Here is an 18,809-nt window from a genome sequence, read left to right on the forward strand (position 1 = left end):
GAAAGTTGAGAGACACAAGACCCAACACTCTGGATGAGCTTAAGGCCGCTATCGAAGCATCCTGGGCCTCCATAACACCTCAGCAGTGCCACAGGCTGATTGCCTCCATGCCACACCGCATTGAAGCAGTCATTTCTGCAAAAGGATTCCCGACCAAGTATTGAGTGCATAACTGAACATAATTATTTTAAGGTTGACTTTTTTTGTATTAAAAACACTTTTCTTTTATTGGTCGGATGAAATATGCTAATTTTTTGAGATAGGAATTTTGGGTTTTCATGAGCTGTATGCCAAAATCATCAATATTAAAACAATAAAAGGCTTGAACTACTTCAGTTGTGTGTAATGAATCTAAAATATATGAAAGTCTAATGTTTATCAGTACATTACAGAAAATAATGAACTTCATATATATATATATATATATATACATACACACACACACACACACAGACCTCGCTAAATCAAACTCAAAAGGGACCAGAAAAAAAAAAAATTTGACTTACGGAGTTTATGAGTAAGGGAAAACGGCGTAATATGCGCGGGTTAATCAAGGACATTATTTTTCCGGCTTAATTATTATACTGTATAGCCGTTTATTATATTGTTGTTTTATACGTATACATGTAGGCTACATACTGGTACATCAGCGCTTCCTGATTAGGGGTGCTAGCAGAATCCATTGAGGAAGAAAAATGAAAAACATTTGTACAAAATCTTAATTTATCTATCCATTCCTAAATAATTAATTGGGCAGGCTATTTCGTATCAGTGCAATACACTGCTTGTTAAAACGGATGACTTCCGCTGTTACGCGCACTTAGTGCTGCGTGGGAATTATGAACTATCATATGAACTCATATTTTTTCATACTTCTTCTCAAACCAAGGGGGTGCGAAATCGACCTCGTCCGTCACAGGGGGTACGAGTGTAAAATGAATCGGGAAGCGCTGCAGTACATGCATCTACAGTATGTACTATCGAACAGTGCAATGAAACAGGTTACCTTTAGAGAAAAAAGGTCTTAACTTCGCTTGGCGTCGATGTGCCAATGCCTCTCGCTCGTCAATCTCCTCAATCTCGTCACTGGACCGAAACACATACAATTTTTGTAAAAGCTTCCCGTCAATATGAACGTTCCTATCCCTTGCTTGCACAAACCACTTCAAAATGGATTGTTCAATGACGGGATACTCACATTCCCTCATCCTCTTCTGATGGCCACATGACTTCTCACTGTACAGTTTCAAAATCTTTTCTTTTTCTTTCAGAAAAGTGGAGAGCGTACTTGTGGGAATACCGAATTGCTCTGCAATCTCCACTATCTTCTTGTCGCCCTTTTCAACGGCTCTGATGACGGTAACTTTTTCCGCGATTGACAACGTTTTAGGCTTACGCTTATCAGTTGTCATTTTAGGGGGAACGTACCGTACGGGAGACTATGGAGAAGCACACAGACACAACACTATTCAAGACTCCTCCCGACAAGTGACTGACAAAGGTGAAGGGAAATTTGGTTAAAAATGTCTTTGAGACAATTTGGAAATTCCAGACGCCACCCGGTTGGTTATGACTCATGGAGCACCGAAGGAACGCAGATTATTCCAGCCACTTTAGTTTTCGGACATTTTTGGTCTCAAAATAGACGTCCTACCCTCAGAGAGTCGCTTAATCCCTTGCGGAATGCATTAAGATAAGACTTTGCGTCCCTTTTCTTGGTTTTCTGGACCACATGTTCTGAAATGTAGCCTCAGAATAATAACCCAAGGCCATAGAAAATTCGACGAACGGAGGTTAGGAGCCGAAGAGTTTTCAAGTTGAGGAGATCTAAATACATTGGTCTTATGGGAATTCGGCCGGGGACTAACGAGCAATTCAAAATAGTGAGGTTTTTGACTTAGGGAAGGTCCGACTGTACATGCATATATACATACATACATGCATTCATACAGTCCCAGACAAAAGTCTTGTCGCTTCTCTATTTTGTAGAAACTCCTACTATTAACCTGACTTAATTAAATCAACTGGTGTTAGAAATGGCTCATATGAAAAGCTAAAGCCCTCCCAAATGATGTTTAATGCACGGAAATAAATTAGTTTCACTGAAAAAAAGATTTATCATTTAATCAAGACAGAAAGGTCAAATTTGGGCAAGACAAAAGTTTTGTCGCCTATACAGAAAATGAACAACTTTACTGCAAATCCAAAAATATGTCAGCAAATTAAGTAGTGGTGCTGTGAGATCCAAATTTAATATCTTGTATGACTTCCATGAGCTTGAAGGACAGCATCCATTCGGTTTGGCAAGGATTCATACAATTTATTGATGAAGTCATCAGGAATAGCAAAGAAAACAGTCTTGCATGCCTCCCAGAGTTCATCAATATTCTTTGGTTTCGTCTTCCATGCTTCCTCTTTCATCCTACCCCACATATGCTCAATGATGTTCATGTCTGGTGACTGGGCTGGCCAATCCTAGAGCATCTTGATTTTCTTCGTTTTAAGGAACTTTGATATGGAGATGGAAGTATGCGATGGAGCACCATCCTGCTGCAGAATTTGGCCTTTTTTATGGTTGGGAATATAAGAGGTAGCTAAGATTTCTTGGTATTTTAGACTATTGATGTTGCCTTCCACCCTGCAGATCCCTCGCATACCCCAATACTGGATATAACCCCAGACCATGATTTTGCCTCCACCAAACTTCACTGTTTTCTGGGTAAATCTCGGCTCCATGCAGGTTCCAGTAGGTCTCCTGCAATATTTGTGGTGACTGTGGTGTAATTCAACAGAAGATTCATCTGAAAAATCCACCTTCTGCCACTTTTCCAGCGTCCATCCTTTTAGCAGGCTGTGGGCCTTGGCAAATGCCACACGGTTTTTCAATTGTCTTTTGTTTAGTGCTGGCTTATGGGCACTGATTCGACCATGGAGGCCATTTCGAGACAGAATCCGACAAACTGTTCTGGTTGACACAGGGACTTCAGGTGACCAGGTCTCGTGGAGCTCTGCTGCAGTGGAAAATGGGCTGGCCTTGGATTTTCGAGCCAACAAACGGTCCTCTAGAGCAGTTGTCTTGCTGACCTGGGCTTGTCAAAAACGTCTCCAGTTTCTTCAAATCTTTTTTTTATCCTCTGAACTTGACGCTGAGACACATTGAAGGTGTTTGCCACATCAGCAGTGGATTTGGTCTTCAGCCTCTTGATAATCAACACTTTAGTCTCAGGGTGAATCTTAGGCATGTTTGCAGAGGTCTAGTTGCAGTTGATGTGAAGGTCTAGTGTACTGGGGTTCTTTTATACACACCTGAGACCTAATTGATCCATTATTAGTCACAGGTGAAGCTCATATGACAAGGCGACAACACTTACCGGTATGTCCTGCCAAAAATTGACTCCATGGGCTTTACCAAGCTGTGAATATTAGAATACTTTTAGTGTTTCATTTTGCACTGAAACATTATTACAAAAGCTGATGGGATTAAAATGACCCATTTCTTGTAACAAAATCTTGATTAGAAATATATTTTAGCAGCACTTCAGGTCAATTTGTACACAAGCGACAAGACTTTTGTCAGGGACTGTACATACATACATATATATACACATATATACACATATACACATATATACATATATATATATACACATATATATATATACATATATATATACATATACATATATATATATATATATATATATATATACATATATACATACATATACACATATATATACATATACATACATATATATATATATACATATATATATATATATATATATATATATATATATATATATATATATATACACACATATATATATATATATATATATACATACATATATATATATATATACATACATATATATATATATATACACACATATATACATATATATACATACATATATATATATATATACACATATATACATATATATATACATATACATATATACATATATATATATATACATATATATATACATATACATATATACATACATATATATATATATATATATATATATATATATATATATATATACACACACATATATATATATATACACACATATATATATATATATATATATATATACACACATATATATATATATATATATATATATATATATATATATATATATATATATATATATATATGATAAGTATGCCCACACCTACTCGCCGCCTCTCACCGGGGGCAACTCCAGAGCGGTGTGTGTGTATATATATATGTAGGTTACACACAACTGGTTATGTGGTAACTTAAGGGGGGGCGGGGGGGATTTAACCAGAATGAACCAATTCTAACAATATGGAACTGACCACTGGTACTGGCCCTAAAAATCTGAAGCACTTCTACAGAATAGGTCAGTAGTGGTACAGTATATAACTACTATACAAGTCTAAGCCTTTCATGATGCAAGAGGCAATGTGACACACACCACACTTTTTAGAGCAATTTCAAGTTTTTCAACTTTACTTTATGGAATAATTTTATTCAATACTGTGCAGGAATATATGCAACTTAAAGGACAAGGCATTATCAGGGAATCATGTGCAATATTAGAATATGCAATTATACCTCTAACTGTCAGAAAATCCAAACTCATTATCTAAGATTTGGAGATTGTTTTATAGGATGTCTCAAGCAATAAATATATAAAGATTTGGTGAAGACAGACTTAAGAATTTTCTAATATTGATAAAGGTAAATATTCAATAAAATACCAGATGTAGCTCACCGGGCAAGCAACTGATTTTAAAACAAGTATGTAACAGAACTGAAGACTATAACTGTTGCAAAAAGCTCTATTGTGGCACACATGCCAAGTGTTTTTTAATATCTAGAGATCAGTTTAAGTCCACATGATCTAGCAACTACAGCAAACCGGGCAAATTTGTGTGGAATGTAACCTTTCATTAAGATTACCTCTAAAGCCGTCATCAGTCCTCCTCCTCCTCGAAGGGGGGTACTCCTCATGGTCAGAAAAATATTCATTGGCAGAAGGCTACAAACATAAATAGACAGATAAAATGCTAGACAAATAACTTTTCAAAAATTCATATTCTTATACCGGTCGTACAGGTCCACAAAGGTTTCTTCCCCTAGCAGCAGCAAGAATTCCTATTTTTTTTCTACAAGTAACCTTTTTATCCACCTCATCACTACTATATCTCTCTTAGTCAGACATACAGGTACATCTACTCAAACCCTGGAACAATTAGCATTCATTAAGAGAATTCTGTTATAACTCACGTCAGACATTGTTCGGAGTCTGTATTCCATTAGAATGTCAGTAAGTTTCTGTGTGACTCTAAGAACAATTTGAGCATCTCTCTCATTCTGTATGCGAAAGTTTTCCTATAAAATAAAAGATTAACAATGTATCACAAAACACCAGTTTAGCCTGAAAGATATATAATGGAACAAAAAAGTGACACTTTTGAAAATATTAACGCAAAATTAACCAGAACAACCAAGTTCACAAAACTGTGCAAACAGTAATTTACGTATAAGCCAGTTAGATTTTTTTTTATTGTAGAAAGAAAAAAGCACATTTAAGAAACCAAGTTCTAGTCTATAAATTAACAGAATTCTGTCTGCATTCTGTAATCTGTAAATGACAGATGTGATTTTATATTACTATTTTATTATAAGCTCACTTAATCTAATTCAGGGTTATGGGGCAGTACCGAGTGCATGGGAGGGGCCAGTACTCAATAGGATCCCAGTCATTCACAAGGCCTAATGACACACAAAACCTACACACATGGCCATTTTAGACTTACCATTTAACCTAACCAGGTGACATGGAAGGAAAATTGGCACACCCAAAGGAAAACCAACACACATGGGGTGAATATGTGCACCACACACAGACAATGACCAGGTGCGGTATTCAGACCCATTATTCCTATTCAAAAAAAGTTGTTTTGAACATGCACGTATTTAAAGAGTAACTAACTAAAAGGTTAACAAAGAGTGTTAAGTGTAAAGCACCGCAGATAAGATAAAGATACTCAACTTTGTTCCATTAATATTGAAATATAAGAAATATCAATCACATTGCTTGACTTACAGCGGCAAAACATTAATACAATGCATTCAGCTGCATTTTGGAGTTCTGGGCGAAAAACATTTTGATTATATGTTAAGCCATGTACAAAGGAAAGGCCAATACAAACTTAACTGTACAGTACAGGAAGGAAAAACAAACAGATTAAAGATTTCCAATGAAATGCACAAACCCACAATTACAAATAAAGTAATGCAATAAGGATCTTTGCTATAGTACTCACAGACAATTTCTGGTGTCGTCTAATGACTTACTCAATTATTCAGCCTACCCATTTAATGTATTAATTCTCATGTTACAAAAAAAAAAAAAAAAACTAACAAAAACACAAAGTATTAATAACGATAGAAATACTGAAATAATGAAACAGAAAAGATAGGGGAGCAATAAAAATGCCCTTCTGTGTATGAGAAAATCCCTCATTATACAAGGAAAAGGATCAAGAACTTTAAAATGCTAACCAGAGCGACACAGCAGTTTTATGTTTGAAAATTCATAAACCCAAGGAAAAAATTTGAGATGCAAACTCCAAAAACTATTTTTACTCTCTTTCAGTTTTCTACAAGTACATTAAACACAGGGTTAACAAATGTTAATTTCAACAAAGGATAAGCTTACCAGACACTCAAACAGTGTTGAACTTTCAAAGGATGCTTCAGAGGGTCCAGAAAACATATCCTTTATAAAAAAAAAAAAAACAAACACATTAAAACAATTTTAGTGATGATTCGTTCAACTGAAAATATATCTGCGGTTGAAGACAAAATGTTAATCAGAGTTGCCAAAAAAAAATAAATAAAAACAATTTGAAGATGCCAACAAGCTTCATCAGGCAGATGTTAAGGTATAATACCACACAGCTTAAAGTCTCATCAACACAACAACAAAAAACACCACAGTACTCTTATAAATGGCTTTAGACAAACGGGACAATGATGAGCCTATACCAACTGAAGAAAAAATGAAACAGCGGCAGAAGACACAAAAGACAGATTTAATCCAATGAAAGCTACATTTATGCAAAACAAATTACGTTTTTTCCTGGGCTTAGGAATGTATTGCTTTCTCTGAAACTGGTTTAATCACCTTCAAATGATGAATTAAATAATTATTAACACTCATAAAAGGGGTAAAAAGCAGCTTATAATTTGAAACTTTCAGTGCAATGATCATGTTAATGAGGATGCTCTAGGAAAACATGGATAATATTATTTGAGAAGGATTAGGAACTGTATGAACTCAGGAATCAGATAGCTAGCATCATATTTTGGACATGGCAATTCTTAGGAAAGGGAACTAGAGGAAATTTAACCAGGCAAGTACAGAAACAAAACAAAAAAAAAAATGGCAGACTAAATTCAAGCTGGCACAGGGCTTTTGAAGATGATATATTTCTAAAAATCTTCCCAACTGTGGAGTCATTCAAACCTTATTTTAATTTCACAATACATAATCTTTTTTTGTATTAAATTAGTATTACATTAAAAAATTAAGATGCATTAAACTCACCTGCGTGCAATCTGGCCCAGAGGTCCCAACCAGTGTATCATATTTGCTATAAAATGGATAAAACACACATTTTAAAAACTAAAACAGGATATCAGACCATATATGAAACAAATATATTAAAATATAGTTTGTAAATAAGCATCAACAGCCACCCCCAAAATCCCTAGTAAAAGGTGCTACTATAAAAAAAGATAAGAAAAACTGATAAAAATCAATAAAATTCATCATAAATTAAAAAAAAAAAAAAATCCCAAGGGAATGGTCTTTACCTTCTAATTCCTACACGTCTGCCTACACGTCTGGCGTCAAAATCCAGTCTGCCTACTCTGTCATGTTCATCATCATGGAATCTGTTACTTGATAAATCCGAAAATCTGTCTCCTGGAAAGCGGTCAATGGATTGTCCACTTGAAAAAGTGTCAAAGGGCTGGCCATATACAACGTCTTTGGGAAATCCTCTACCTTGGAAAGGAGCTAATTACAAAATATTAAAGCTCAAGCCAAAAAGACAATGACTTGCTGAAAGTAAATATCTGTACTACATACATTACTTAATAGGGAAATAAATTTAAAAAGGCATGCAAACCTTCAAACTCCCTCATATCCAAGGGCATATCCATATGTGATCTTACTGACATTTGAGGATCAACTGAGGGAATAAAAGAGAAAAAGTTATAAAACTAGTTATACTTGTTATATGGAAATCTGGTATGGTAATGATCTCGGGACATTTCATACAAAGTATAGATACTACTTTATTGGAACATAAATTTATCAAATACCACAAAAGAAAACTTTGGAAGGGGGAAAAAGTGGTAGGTTCATGTCTATATTATCACCCTGCTACAACAACCATTTAAATGACTGAAAAAGAAATGTTAATTATAACTGCTTTTCGACAGTAGTGACAAAGGCCCTCAGACTCAGGTGTGTTGTTTAACCAAGGCTACTTTTAGAGATTACAGTTCTCCAACCTAGCGGCCCGCTACTTCTCTTCCTTCCTCGGCATGTTTTTGCATTACAACCGATTAAGTCAGTGTTTGTGTTGCAATTACACCTTAACGTTTCACTTAAGCTGGTACTTAAGTCTTCAATCTGCCTCAAGAATGATTTAAGATATGAAGAGGTAGGGGAAGTGACGGCGAAGGAGTTAAGGAATGAGAACGGCGACCATGCTGGCCACTGCAGAGAGTTGATTCTACAATAAAATTAAAATAAAAATAAAGAGTGTAATAACCTTGAAGGTCAATCATTATCCCAAAAGCGGATAGAAGTAGATGTGTACCAAATATCTGGTCAATAGCTCAAACGGTTTGCAAGCTACAGGTGATTTAAAATCCTGGACAGACGAATGGACAGCCACGGCAGCATATTATATAAGAAGACTGTATGTTGTAGAGGTTGCATGCATATATACAAGGTTAACTAAAAAGAATGTCTCTATTGTAGGAAAAAGTGGGCATTGCCTGTTCTGCTAGGTTTTGTGGCACACCAAGCCTGTTACGACACCAGATTTAACAGAGATGCAGACATCCAGTCACGCCAAAACCCCCACTTACATTCCAAAGTAAGTAGATGAACTCTTTGTACCTGGACCAGCCAAAAGTGTAAATCAGAATTGAACAGACATCTTTGCAGAGACTCTTTCAGGTTAGAAAGCACAAAATAGACACCCAAGAACAACAATTCAATGAATAATAGTTCTGATGGACAAAACATAACATAAGATGGCACTGGTTTTGTAACTGAAGTGATTTAACTCTTAGATAGTGGCACTTTCTCTGAGAAACTACCATGGACACACTGCTCTCACACTATCCAAAATGACCTCTCACACCATCTGAAACCTAAAAGATGGAGCAGCTCCCACCCTCTGGGAACTGAAAACTGACATTCAGTCTGTCAAGATAAGCACTATGTCAGTCTGAAAGGCTGAGAAGCAGTCAAGAAGGGAACTTCAGCATATGAACTCTTGTGCCAAAAAGATTAATGTTTTTCTCTATAAATATGCAGACAACAAGACCAAGTGCTTAAGACAAGCACATAACACCATGGACAAAGGATGGCACAGCAAAGAGAAAGACTGCACCCTAACAAGAGAAGAATCCACCATGTGAACTTGGAGCAGCATCAACTCCACAAAACACTGGACATCTTTAAAGACTCAAACTACAGTTGTGCTTGAAAGTTTGTGAACCCTTTAGAATTTAACATTTCTGCATGAATATGACCTAAAACATCATCAGATTTTCACTCAAGTACTAAAAGTAGATAAAGAGAAACCAGTTAAACAAATGAGACGAAAATATCATGGTCATTTATTTATTGAGGAAAATGATCGAATATTACATATTTGTGAGTGGCAAAAGTATGTGAACCTCTAGGATCAGCAGTTAGTTTGAAGGTGAAATTAGAGTCAGGTGTTTTCAATCAATGGGATGACAACCAGGAGTGAGTGGGCACCCTGTGTTATTTAAAGAACAGGGATCTAGCAAAGTCTGCTCCTCACAACACGTTTGTGGAAGTGTATCATGGCATGAACAAAGGAGATTTCTGAGGACCTCAGAAAAAGAGTTGTTGATGCTCATCAGGCAGGAAAAGGTTACAAAAGCATCTCTAAAGAGTTTGGACTCTACCAATACACAGACAGATTGTGTACAAATAGTGGAAATTCAAAACCAACCACCCCAGGAGTGGTCGATCAACATAGATCATTCCAAGAGCAAGGCACACATGTAATAGTTGGCGAGGTCACAAAGGACCCCAGGGTAACTTTTAGCAACTGAAGGCCTCTCTCACATTGGCTAATGTTCACGTTCATGAGTCCACCATCAGGAGAACACTGAACAACAATAGTGTGCATGACAAAACCACAGCTCTCCAAAAAAAATAAAAAATAAAATAAATAAATAAATAAAAAAAACACATTGCCACTCGTCTGCAGTTTGCTAATCACGTGGACAAACCAGAAGGCTATTGGAAGAATGTTTTGTCGACGGATGAGACCAAAATAGAACTTTTTGGTTTAAATGCGTTATGTTTGGAGAAAGGAAAACACTGCATTCCAGCATAAGAACGTTACCCCATCTGTGAAACATGGTTGGTGGTGCAGGAATGATCAAAAGTTACCGGAAATGTTTAGTTGCAGTTATTGCTGCTAAGGGGGTCACAACATATACTGAAAGCACAGTTTCTTTAATAAATGACCAGGTATAATATTTTTGTCTCATTTAACTGTTTTCTCTTTATCTACTGTTAGGACGCGAGTGAAAATCTGATGTTTTATGTCATATTTATGCAGAAATATATATATATCTAAAGGGTTCACAAACTTTCAAGCACAACTGTACGTAAAACTATGCATCTGTGCCAAGACAAATTAGAACTCTAAATAGCAAGTAGACAGCCAGTCTGTTATTTGTTTGCCTATCTGCATCCAAACTTATATATACACAATATGCAGTTACCATATTTTTATGATCCTTGCGCTTATCAATAAACTGTAGTACTTTTTTTTTTTTTTAGGTAAGTGTCCTTTAGCTACCTTGATACAAGTCTTCACAGCATTTAATGAGACCCCATCTACCATTGGTGGGAATCAAAAAGTGAAGAGGTGGAAATCAAGGCGTCTCAATATGACAGTCTGAGAAGCAGGCATTACAGGAGAGATGAGTGCCATGCCAGAGGAGATGAAATATAAAAGGATACCAAAAAAGGTGCAACAGGAGTGCTTAGGATACACATGAGGCAAGAGGCATGACTTTTTTTTTAAATGTACATGTTGCAAAGCTAGTCAAACCATTTTGAACTAACAAATTACAGAATAGCTTCAGTGCAAATAATGAACCAACTGCAAAACTACTGCTGCCACCAGAAGCTTAAGACATACATGTTTTTTTTTTTTGAGAACCAAGTCAATCTGGATGATAAAAATCATAAAATCAAGTCCTGTGCTGTAACTGAAGTTCTATTTTCCAGAAATATGACTTTGGAGATTTATTCTTGCATAGCCAAAATGTGCAAACACCAGTAGCTGTAGTCCACTGTGTAGAAATGGTCTGTAGAATGGTACAGAATCATAATGGAAAAATTACCCTACATGGATTAGTTATGTTTTAGTTCAATCAATTCTCCGTGAACAACTAAACATAAGCAAGGTCTTTATTAGTTCCTGAAATAAAGCAACCACCAACCAGTGATCCAAAGGGACTCTCAAACACATGAATTCAGACTGGGAGGAATTTAAGAAGCACACCCTAATTGGGGATCAAACCTGGCTGTCACTTTAAAACAGAAAAATAAAAAACTGAAGCAAATTTGTTTTCACAAAACAAACCAAAAAATGGCAAAATGTCTAAGCTACTGCAGGCAGTATTATATACAGTATGTGTACAACTTTTTAAACTGCTGAGAGAGTAACCCATACTAATTACATATCTGAAAAAGGTCAATACGATAGGTCAATATTATGCTAATTTACTTTGGTTTTTAGGTAGGCAACCAGGTTAAAGCTGCAAAGAACCGAGTCTACCATCTCCTTTCTGTTTCAAAACACTCACTCATACTGTATGGACTGCAAAGGCTGCTCTGTGAAACTGTGGATGGCACACCCACCTGTTCCATAATCTGAAGGGCTATGGCCAGCAATAAAGATATCAATTCAGCTACAGCTTAGTGGTTGCACAATTAAGACAAAATGTTTAACTTAAATGTGACAGAAAAGTTTTTATAGTATAGCAAGTATATCCATATTCTTGAAGGATTATTTGAGAAAAATTATCCTGCCTGGTTTTACTAGTATTACTCTTAATAGGTCAGACTCAAAATGTTTTGATTACCCTTGTACCTACCTGTATGGATCTGTCCAGTAAAGGGGAAAGTGAATGAAATGAATTTAGCAATTAATTTTAAGTGTCTCACCATACATTTGCATTTAAGCAGATTAAAAAAAAAAGTCAACTGTGAATACCACTAACACAGAATTTACAGTGCATTAACTTCTTTGATAACCTGAATATCAATACAAAAGTTTAATTAATATGATTCTCTGATAGCAATTAAGTGTTTGGAAGGTAAATAAATTGAAGAAATACATTTACAATAAATAAACAAATATCAACTAAGTTATTGGTGTAGAAGTTAATATAGAACACAATTATTTGCATACATACTGTGGTCAGACTTTGCAGCTGTAGATGCTTTCTCATCCACAGTTTCTTCTATCACCACCTAATAATAAATGGAAATGCAGGTAAATACAAAATGAGCTTAAATCAAAAAAGCTACGACAGCATTTATTTCAATGTCATATTTGTATAAAACTATGGATATCAAAGCGCTTTACAAGAAATTAAAAAATATAAAGAGAGAATAAAAAATTAACAGAAAATTACATTATAAAGATAAAATAGGTAATACAAATGGCAGAGTCCTTAAGTGTGAATTGAATTGTTAATCTCATTTTTAAGTCTCTAATGATTAGTGCTATGGTTAGATGACCTTAAGAGTTTACCAAAAGTGAACCTGTAGGGGATTCCAAGGCCAAAAGATCAACCGGCCATCCTATCCCACCAGCCACTCTATAAACATTTTTTTTTAATATATAAATGCAGCACAACAACCAAATACAATGTAATTATAACTTACAAACAGATGCATGTAAAGTGCCTTGAAAAAGTATGCAGCCCTCAAAATTATTTTCACATTGTAATGTCTCAACATTGTACAGTTACATCATATTAAAACAAGACATTTTCTAGCTGATCTACAAAACAGTATACCATATGCACAACATACCAAATCACAAGAAAAAAAATTAAATCTTTCAAAAATCTTCTAAAAAGGAAAAAAGAAAAAATATGTATACATTCATAAGCTCTCTAAATATGAGGTTAATGTTTCTGAGGTGCAGTGTTCTCACCAAATTGTCTCCATTTATGAGGATAAATACACCCTCATTTATTGGGGCCTAACAGTATGGTGGAGATTTTCCACCAAGCAAACCACAATGAAAACAAAAGAGCATTCAAAACAAGTTCAAGTCACTAAACATACCTCTAAACTCCGTGCAGTCCAAGAAAAACTATGAAACTACAGCCACACTGCCTAGGTCAGACCCCCTATCTAAACTTAATCCACAAACAAAAATGGCACTTTCAGAGAGGTTACTATAATGCCAACTGTTGCTCTTGTGGAGTTTCAGAAGTCGGGAAGTACGACTGGAGAGAATGTTGACGGCTCAACAGTCTCCAAGGCATTGCATAAAAGGGCTATAAGGAGAAGCCCTGGCTGAAATAATAAATCACTATCAGCCAGTTAACAACATCCTCACTATAAAATATGGTAAAATCTTGTATGGATGCATTCCTGCAATGCAGATTGCCAGTGTGTTCGCGACTAACGGGAAGACAAATGTTACACCATAGTGACTCCTCTCACCCAGAAAGTTTAAACTGGGGAGAAGTTTGTCTTTCAACTAAACGATGACCCAAACTACCCTACCAAAGCAACATCTCAGCTGCTTAAAATAAGGAAAACTAATATCCCTGACCGGCTCTGTCATAGTCTTGACCATAACCCCATCTAAGATCTGTGGCAAGATATAAAAATTGCAGTCCTTCACCGCTCCCCTACTAAACTGATAAAGCTTGAACAATTTTTCCAAAGGGCTAATCTTGCACCATTATGCTTTGCAAAATGAACAGAGACTTGTACAAAAAAATTAGGTGCTGCAACATCAGGCAAGCAGGGGGTTTAACCAAGTACTGAAGAGTGGGATAAACACTTACAAACTGCTGAAATTTTAATTTTTTGAATTTGCATTGGTTTCGTTTTTCAATCAGCATTGTGAAAAAAGAATGTTTTAAGCTACAAATGAAAAAAAAGGGTTGGAAGCTTAATACTTTATCAAGGTACGATACTACAGAACTATTTTTCTACCTTATAACAAAGTTTTTTTTAAAATGACTCCATATAATCTAATAGTAATTATATTAGTTTAACTAATAATGATAACTGTGGCAAAGAAGCTAAACCAAGCCTGTTTTCCCCATAATTTCTAATAACTAGTGATGTGCAAGCACTGCCAAATTAGCTTCACCTCCAGTTTGGCGACGGATATCTGAATTTTTTTTTTTATTTCAGGCACTGTGCGACTTTGAGCTTTCGAGTTTCTCCAACACTATGTCACTCGATCAACTTCCTTTTGTTGTTTATACCACTGTTTAGACCAACAAATAGTATGTTTTTCCTTGCCTCCACTTGGTATTCGCTGAAATTCTTCTATTTTCATCCGTGCTTTTGCCATTGCCTTTTCACAGAACGCTGAGCTTAAGGGCTATTTATATTGATTTGCACATTCAAGGAGGCATAATTCTGGGAGGAGTTGGGATGGGGCAGCAGGCGCATGCATGTGTGTTACTTTTCACGCTGACTATGATTTATGAAGCAGAAGAACGTGGAAGTTGGTGTTTGCACAGATTTATGCATCCGAATTTTTTTTGTGCATACATACATTTCCTTTTTTGTCCGTATGCGATGTTTAAGTGTGAATTTTACGCAGTTATGCATGAGGCCCCAGGTTATTAGTAGAGCTACAAAAGTGTGTCTGCGTGTGACACCATGAAAGATAACTGAAAACTCCAGAGCAAAATCCTTATTATATCCAGCAGGTCTATAAACCAGTGAACACAGAATTTGTAAGATCAATTTTGAACAGGTGAGCCTCAATACTGGAGAAATTGTCTACAGTCACAAGTCTACATTTAATATGATTTTAGCAGCAACAACCTTATAGTAGGCATGAATGAAAGGTGTGCACATGGCTGCAACAGCTCTGAGATGTTAGATCCCGCAAACACAGCATATTCACTGTGAAAAACACCATGTTAGATTTTTGCCAAACACTATTACTAGCTCAAATTATATAAATTTATAATAAGTTTCTACAAATAAATTTTAAGAATGACTCAAGCATCTTGCAAGCAACATGAGCTCAAAACTGAATTCAGTAATTTTAAATAGTTTAAAATAATTATTATGCTTATTAGCCATTTTACATCTCTGTAGCCTTAGGTGCAAGACAGGAATAACTAGGAACAATTTTATCAAAAGGCAAACCCACACTTACTCATACTAGGTCTGCAATGACTTTATAATTATTTTAACACACAGACTTTCAGGATGTGGGAGTAAACCCACATGCAGATGGGAATAATACATAAACTCCATATGGACAATTTCTTAAGTGGGATTTGAACCAAAGAAGCAGAATTAACCACTGCACTACCTTGAAAGAAATATTAAATCTTTACGTAATTAATATATTAAAACTGTTTATAATTGCTAGTGTGATTTTGTAAAAATAAGCTAAAAAGGACCCAGGGATCAATTAAGTCTTCGGGAGAGCGCAGACTATATTATTACATCTGTAAAAGCAACAGACATTTTTTAAGCAGTGTGGTCATCGTTACTATTTAAATAATTAAAGATATAATAATACCATATTAGTCACAGAAATAATATTGCCTTGAAAGCACCCGAAAGACGGAGTTCTAGACTTACCTGGACTTTACCTTTTCCATCCTTTTTCTCTAAAAGCTGAGCCTTTTCCTTTATAAGAGGATGCAATTTCACTTTGGCATTTGTATTATCTAATGGAAGCATTTCTGGATGTTTCTTTTTCTAAATAAAATTAAGAATTTAATATAGAAGTGAATTGTATGTAAAACAAACCTAACAGTTCTTTGCAAATAAATCTAACAGAACACAACACTGCCATGCACTAGAAAAACTTTTTAACTCAAGATATGTACCTGAAAAATCTCTACATTAAATAGTTATACAACCTAATTATATTATTGTACAGTAAGTGGCGAGGCATAACAGCACTGTGCACAGCAGATGTGATGCAGCCATAATTATAAAAAAAAAAAAAAATTACTTGCTTACCAAATAATTAAAGCGATGTTTCCAACCAGTAATGTGGGATATCATTCCAACCTGCGCCGAACGAACATCACACAATTTACAAAGGTATTTGTCAGGAATTAGTGGATTGCGGTTACGGTACTCGACAACATACTGGAGACCTACATGATAAGCAGAAAGCATGTTTACAATTTACAAAAACACATTACTCCACTAAAGAACAGGTGTTATATACAGTAACATGAGCTTACCAACTACTGGTTCTCCAAGAGATGAATTTTTAAAATACTGCTGGAGGCTCTTCGATTTTTTACTTGTTGGAATTATTTTCTTACTCGCTTAAAAAAAAACAAAAAAAAAAACAGCAGAAATTAGAACTTAATATTTGGCTTAATTAGTAGCTGCTTTAAAGCTGTCAAAAAAATGTAAAAAAACTATGAAAATCAATACCACCAATATACAGATGTGACATGGAGGGGAAAAAAACTTCAGTTTAATATTTAAATATTCCAACATATTATATACTTCAGTGAATGGCCACTTTATTAGGAACATAACAGAGAGCAGATTCTCAATTTACCTCATAGTAGTCAGAATTTCTAAGTACATGGATGCTACTATGAGATAAAGGTCAGCCACATAAATGCTGGCCTATGTCCCAACAGGAGGAGGAGGAGGTCAGGAGCATGTGCTGATTTTACAGAGCATTGCCACACCCACCACACGATGAACCACCCGGATTGTGTCCCAATTGCAGATACAGGTTTTTTGTGGTGTCTGGAGTGCCAATCCTGCCAGCAACCCCCCAAGTTTTCCCTGCAAGTTGGAGGACCTTCTAGCAGGGCTAGAATTGTTACCTTTAAAGAATGCACCAAGATACTCAGCAATCCAGTTGATCACAATCTTATAATTCTGATATCAAGGTTCCACAAATGGATAATGTGTACAAATGCACTGTTACTACCTCCTGAACAATGCATTCATGAATTAAAGGTTTTTTTTTCAATTTCCTGGTAAGCTTATTAGCGTAAAACAACAGGAATTGTTAGTCTATGGGCTGAACAATGTTTTTCCAATTCCTCAGTGCCCAGTATTTGTGTTCTTTATCCCACTGTAGTCATACTTTCTCAATTTTTAAATAGACAGAAGCAAAAAGATTTCGATCAAAGACATGTGTGACAAAGCAGGAGATTTTTGGTTTTCTGCTATCCCTCCTTCAGCTTCACTGTTCTAGCACAATGTTGGTTGGTTGACAGCTTTGCAGCCAAGTGGTGTTACCACTCACCAGACAATTTACCAATACTACACTGCTGACCATAATGCTAACTGGATGTTTTTGGGGTATGGTTCATTCTTGATACATATATTAAAATGTCATACATTACAACACATAAAGGAGTGTTGTTGCTGATGCTGTTGTACCATGCTGCACTGAAAGCTGATTAAACCTGTAGTTCTGCTTAAAAACACACATATGTTGATAACTACGAACTTCCCTTAAAAGAATTGCAATGATGTGTGCACGAACTGGAAAGTAAATGCATTAAATACCTAGGACAATGGCCACTTAACATACTTGTATATCAAGGCAGACACACCTTTTAAACAAATAACCGATGGACACCACCAAATTAATTTAAAACAACTCTAAATTTAGAAAACAATATTCAGAATATAGCTAGTTTACCAAGATCATCTAAGCCTATAGTTCACATCTAGCCCCGAGAAGGCTAAGTCAGTTACCCTAATACAGGATTTAAAACAATGCAAAATATACAACAAAGTTAACTAGGACCACAAACTTCATTATAGGCAAAACTATCCCCAAAGTAGGAATACAGTCAGAATCAAAACGTATAACATTAGCTGGTAATGGTCAGCCAGCTACATAACACCTGAATATGCGCAGCCATAATAAACAGTCTTAAAGTTATGATGCCTGCGGAGTCATTTATACACGCAACAACTTTTCTACATTTTAGATTCTACTCTTGCCAACCAAGATCAGAAAAATTAGTAATGTGATTACCTTTCACAGTACTCACTTCTAAATCTGAATAAACCAGTTTATTATAATAAAAAGGTATTGTCCTCTTAAAAATGTACACAAAAACAACATCAATCATTATGGTCTCTGCTGTGCGCCTTGGTATAACAAAGGAACAGGAAAGTTTGGCTCATAAATAAACAGTATAAATCTGCATACTTCAAAAGCAAATTTAAATAAACATACAAGTGGCCCATGAGTACATGGCTACAATAAACCCTATAAGAAGT

The 18,809-nt window shown here is 35.7% G+C and overlaps 1 protein-coding gene across 5 annotated transcripts in view; it reads right to left on the reverse strand.

The window, feature by feature from the left end:
* Positions 1-18,809, reverse strand: part of si:ch211-197h24.6 — a 38,142-nt gene that overhangs the window by 5,832 nt on the left and 13,501 nt on the right. For all 5 annotated transcript variants that reach the window (XM_039737497.1, XM_039737498.1, XM_039737500.1 and 2 more), the window contains 10 exons: positions 16,784-16,870; positions 16,554-16,693; positions 16,167-16,286; positions 12,776-12,833; positions 8,191-8,253; positions 7,874-8,078; positions 7,605-7,650; positions 6,714-6,773; positions 5,276-5,380; positions 4,949-5,027 (listed from right to left, as the gene is read on the reverse strand). In XM_039737497.1, coding sequence (XP_039593431.1) covers positions 4,949-5,027; positions 5,276-5,380; positions 6,714-6,773; positions 7,605-7,650; positions 7,874-8,078; positions 8,191-8,253; positions 12,776-12,833; positions 16,167-16,286; positions 16,554-16,693; positions 16,784-16,870 — 963 coding nt within the window. The remainder of the gene's footprint in view (positions 1-4,948; positions 5,028-5,275; positions 5,381-6,713; positions 6,774-7,604; positions 7,651-7,873; positions 8,079-8,190; positions 8,254-12,775; positions 12,834-16,166; positions 16,287-16,553; positions 16,694-16,783; positions 16,871-18,809) is intronic.

This window comes from Polypterus senegalus, chromosome 15 (assembly GCF_016835505.1).
Source record: "Polypterus senegalus isolate Bchr_013 chromosome 15, ASM1683550v1, whole genome shotgun sequence".
Lineage (NCBI taxonomy): Eukaryota > Metazoa > Chordata > Cladistia > Polypteriformes > Polypteridae > Polypterus > Polypterus senegalus.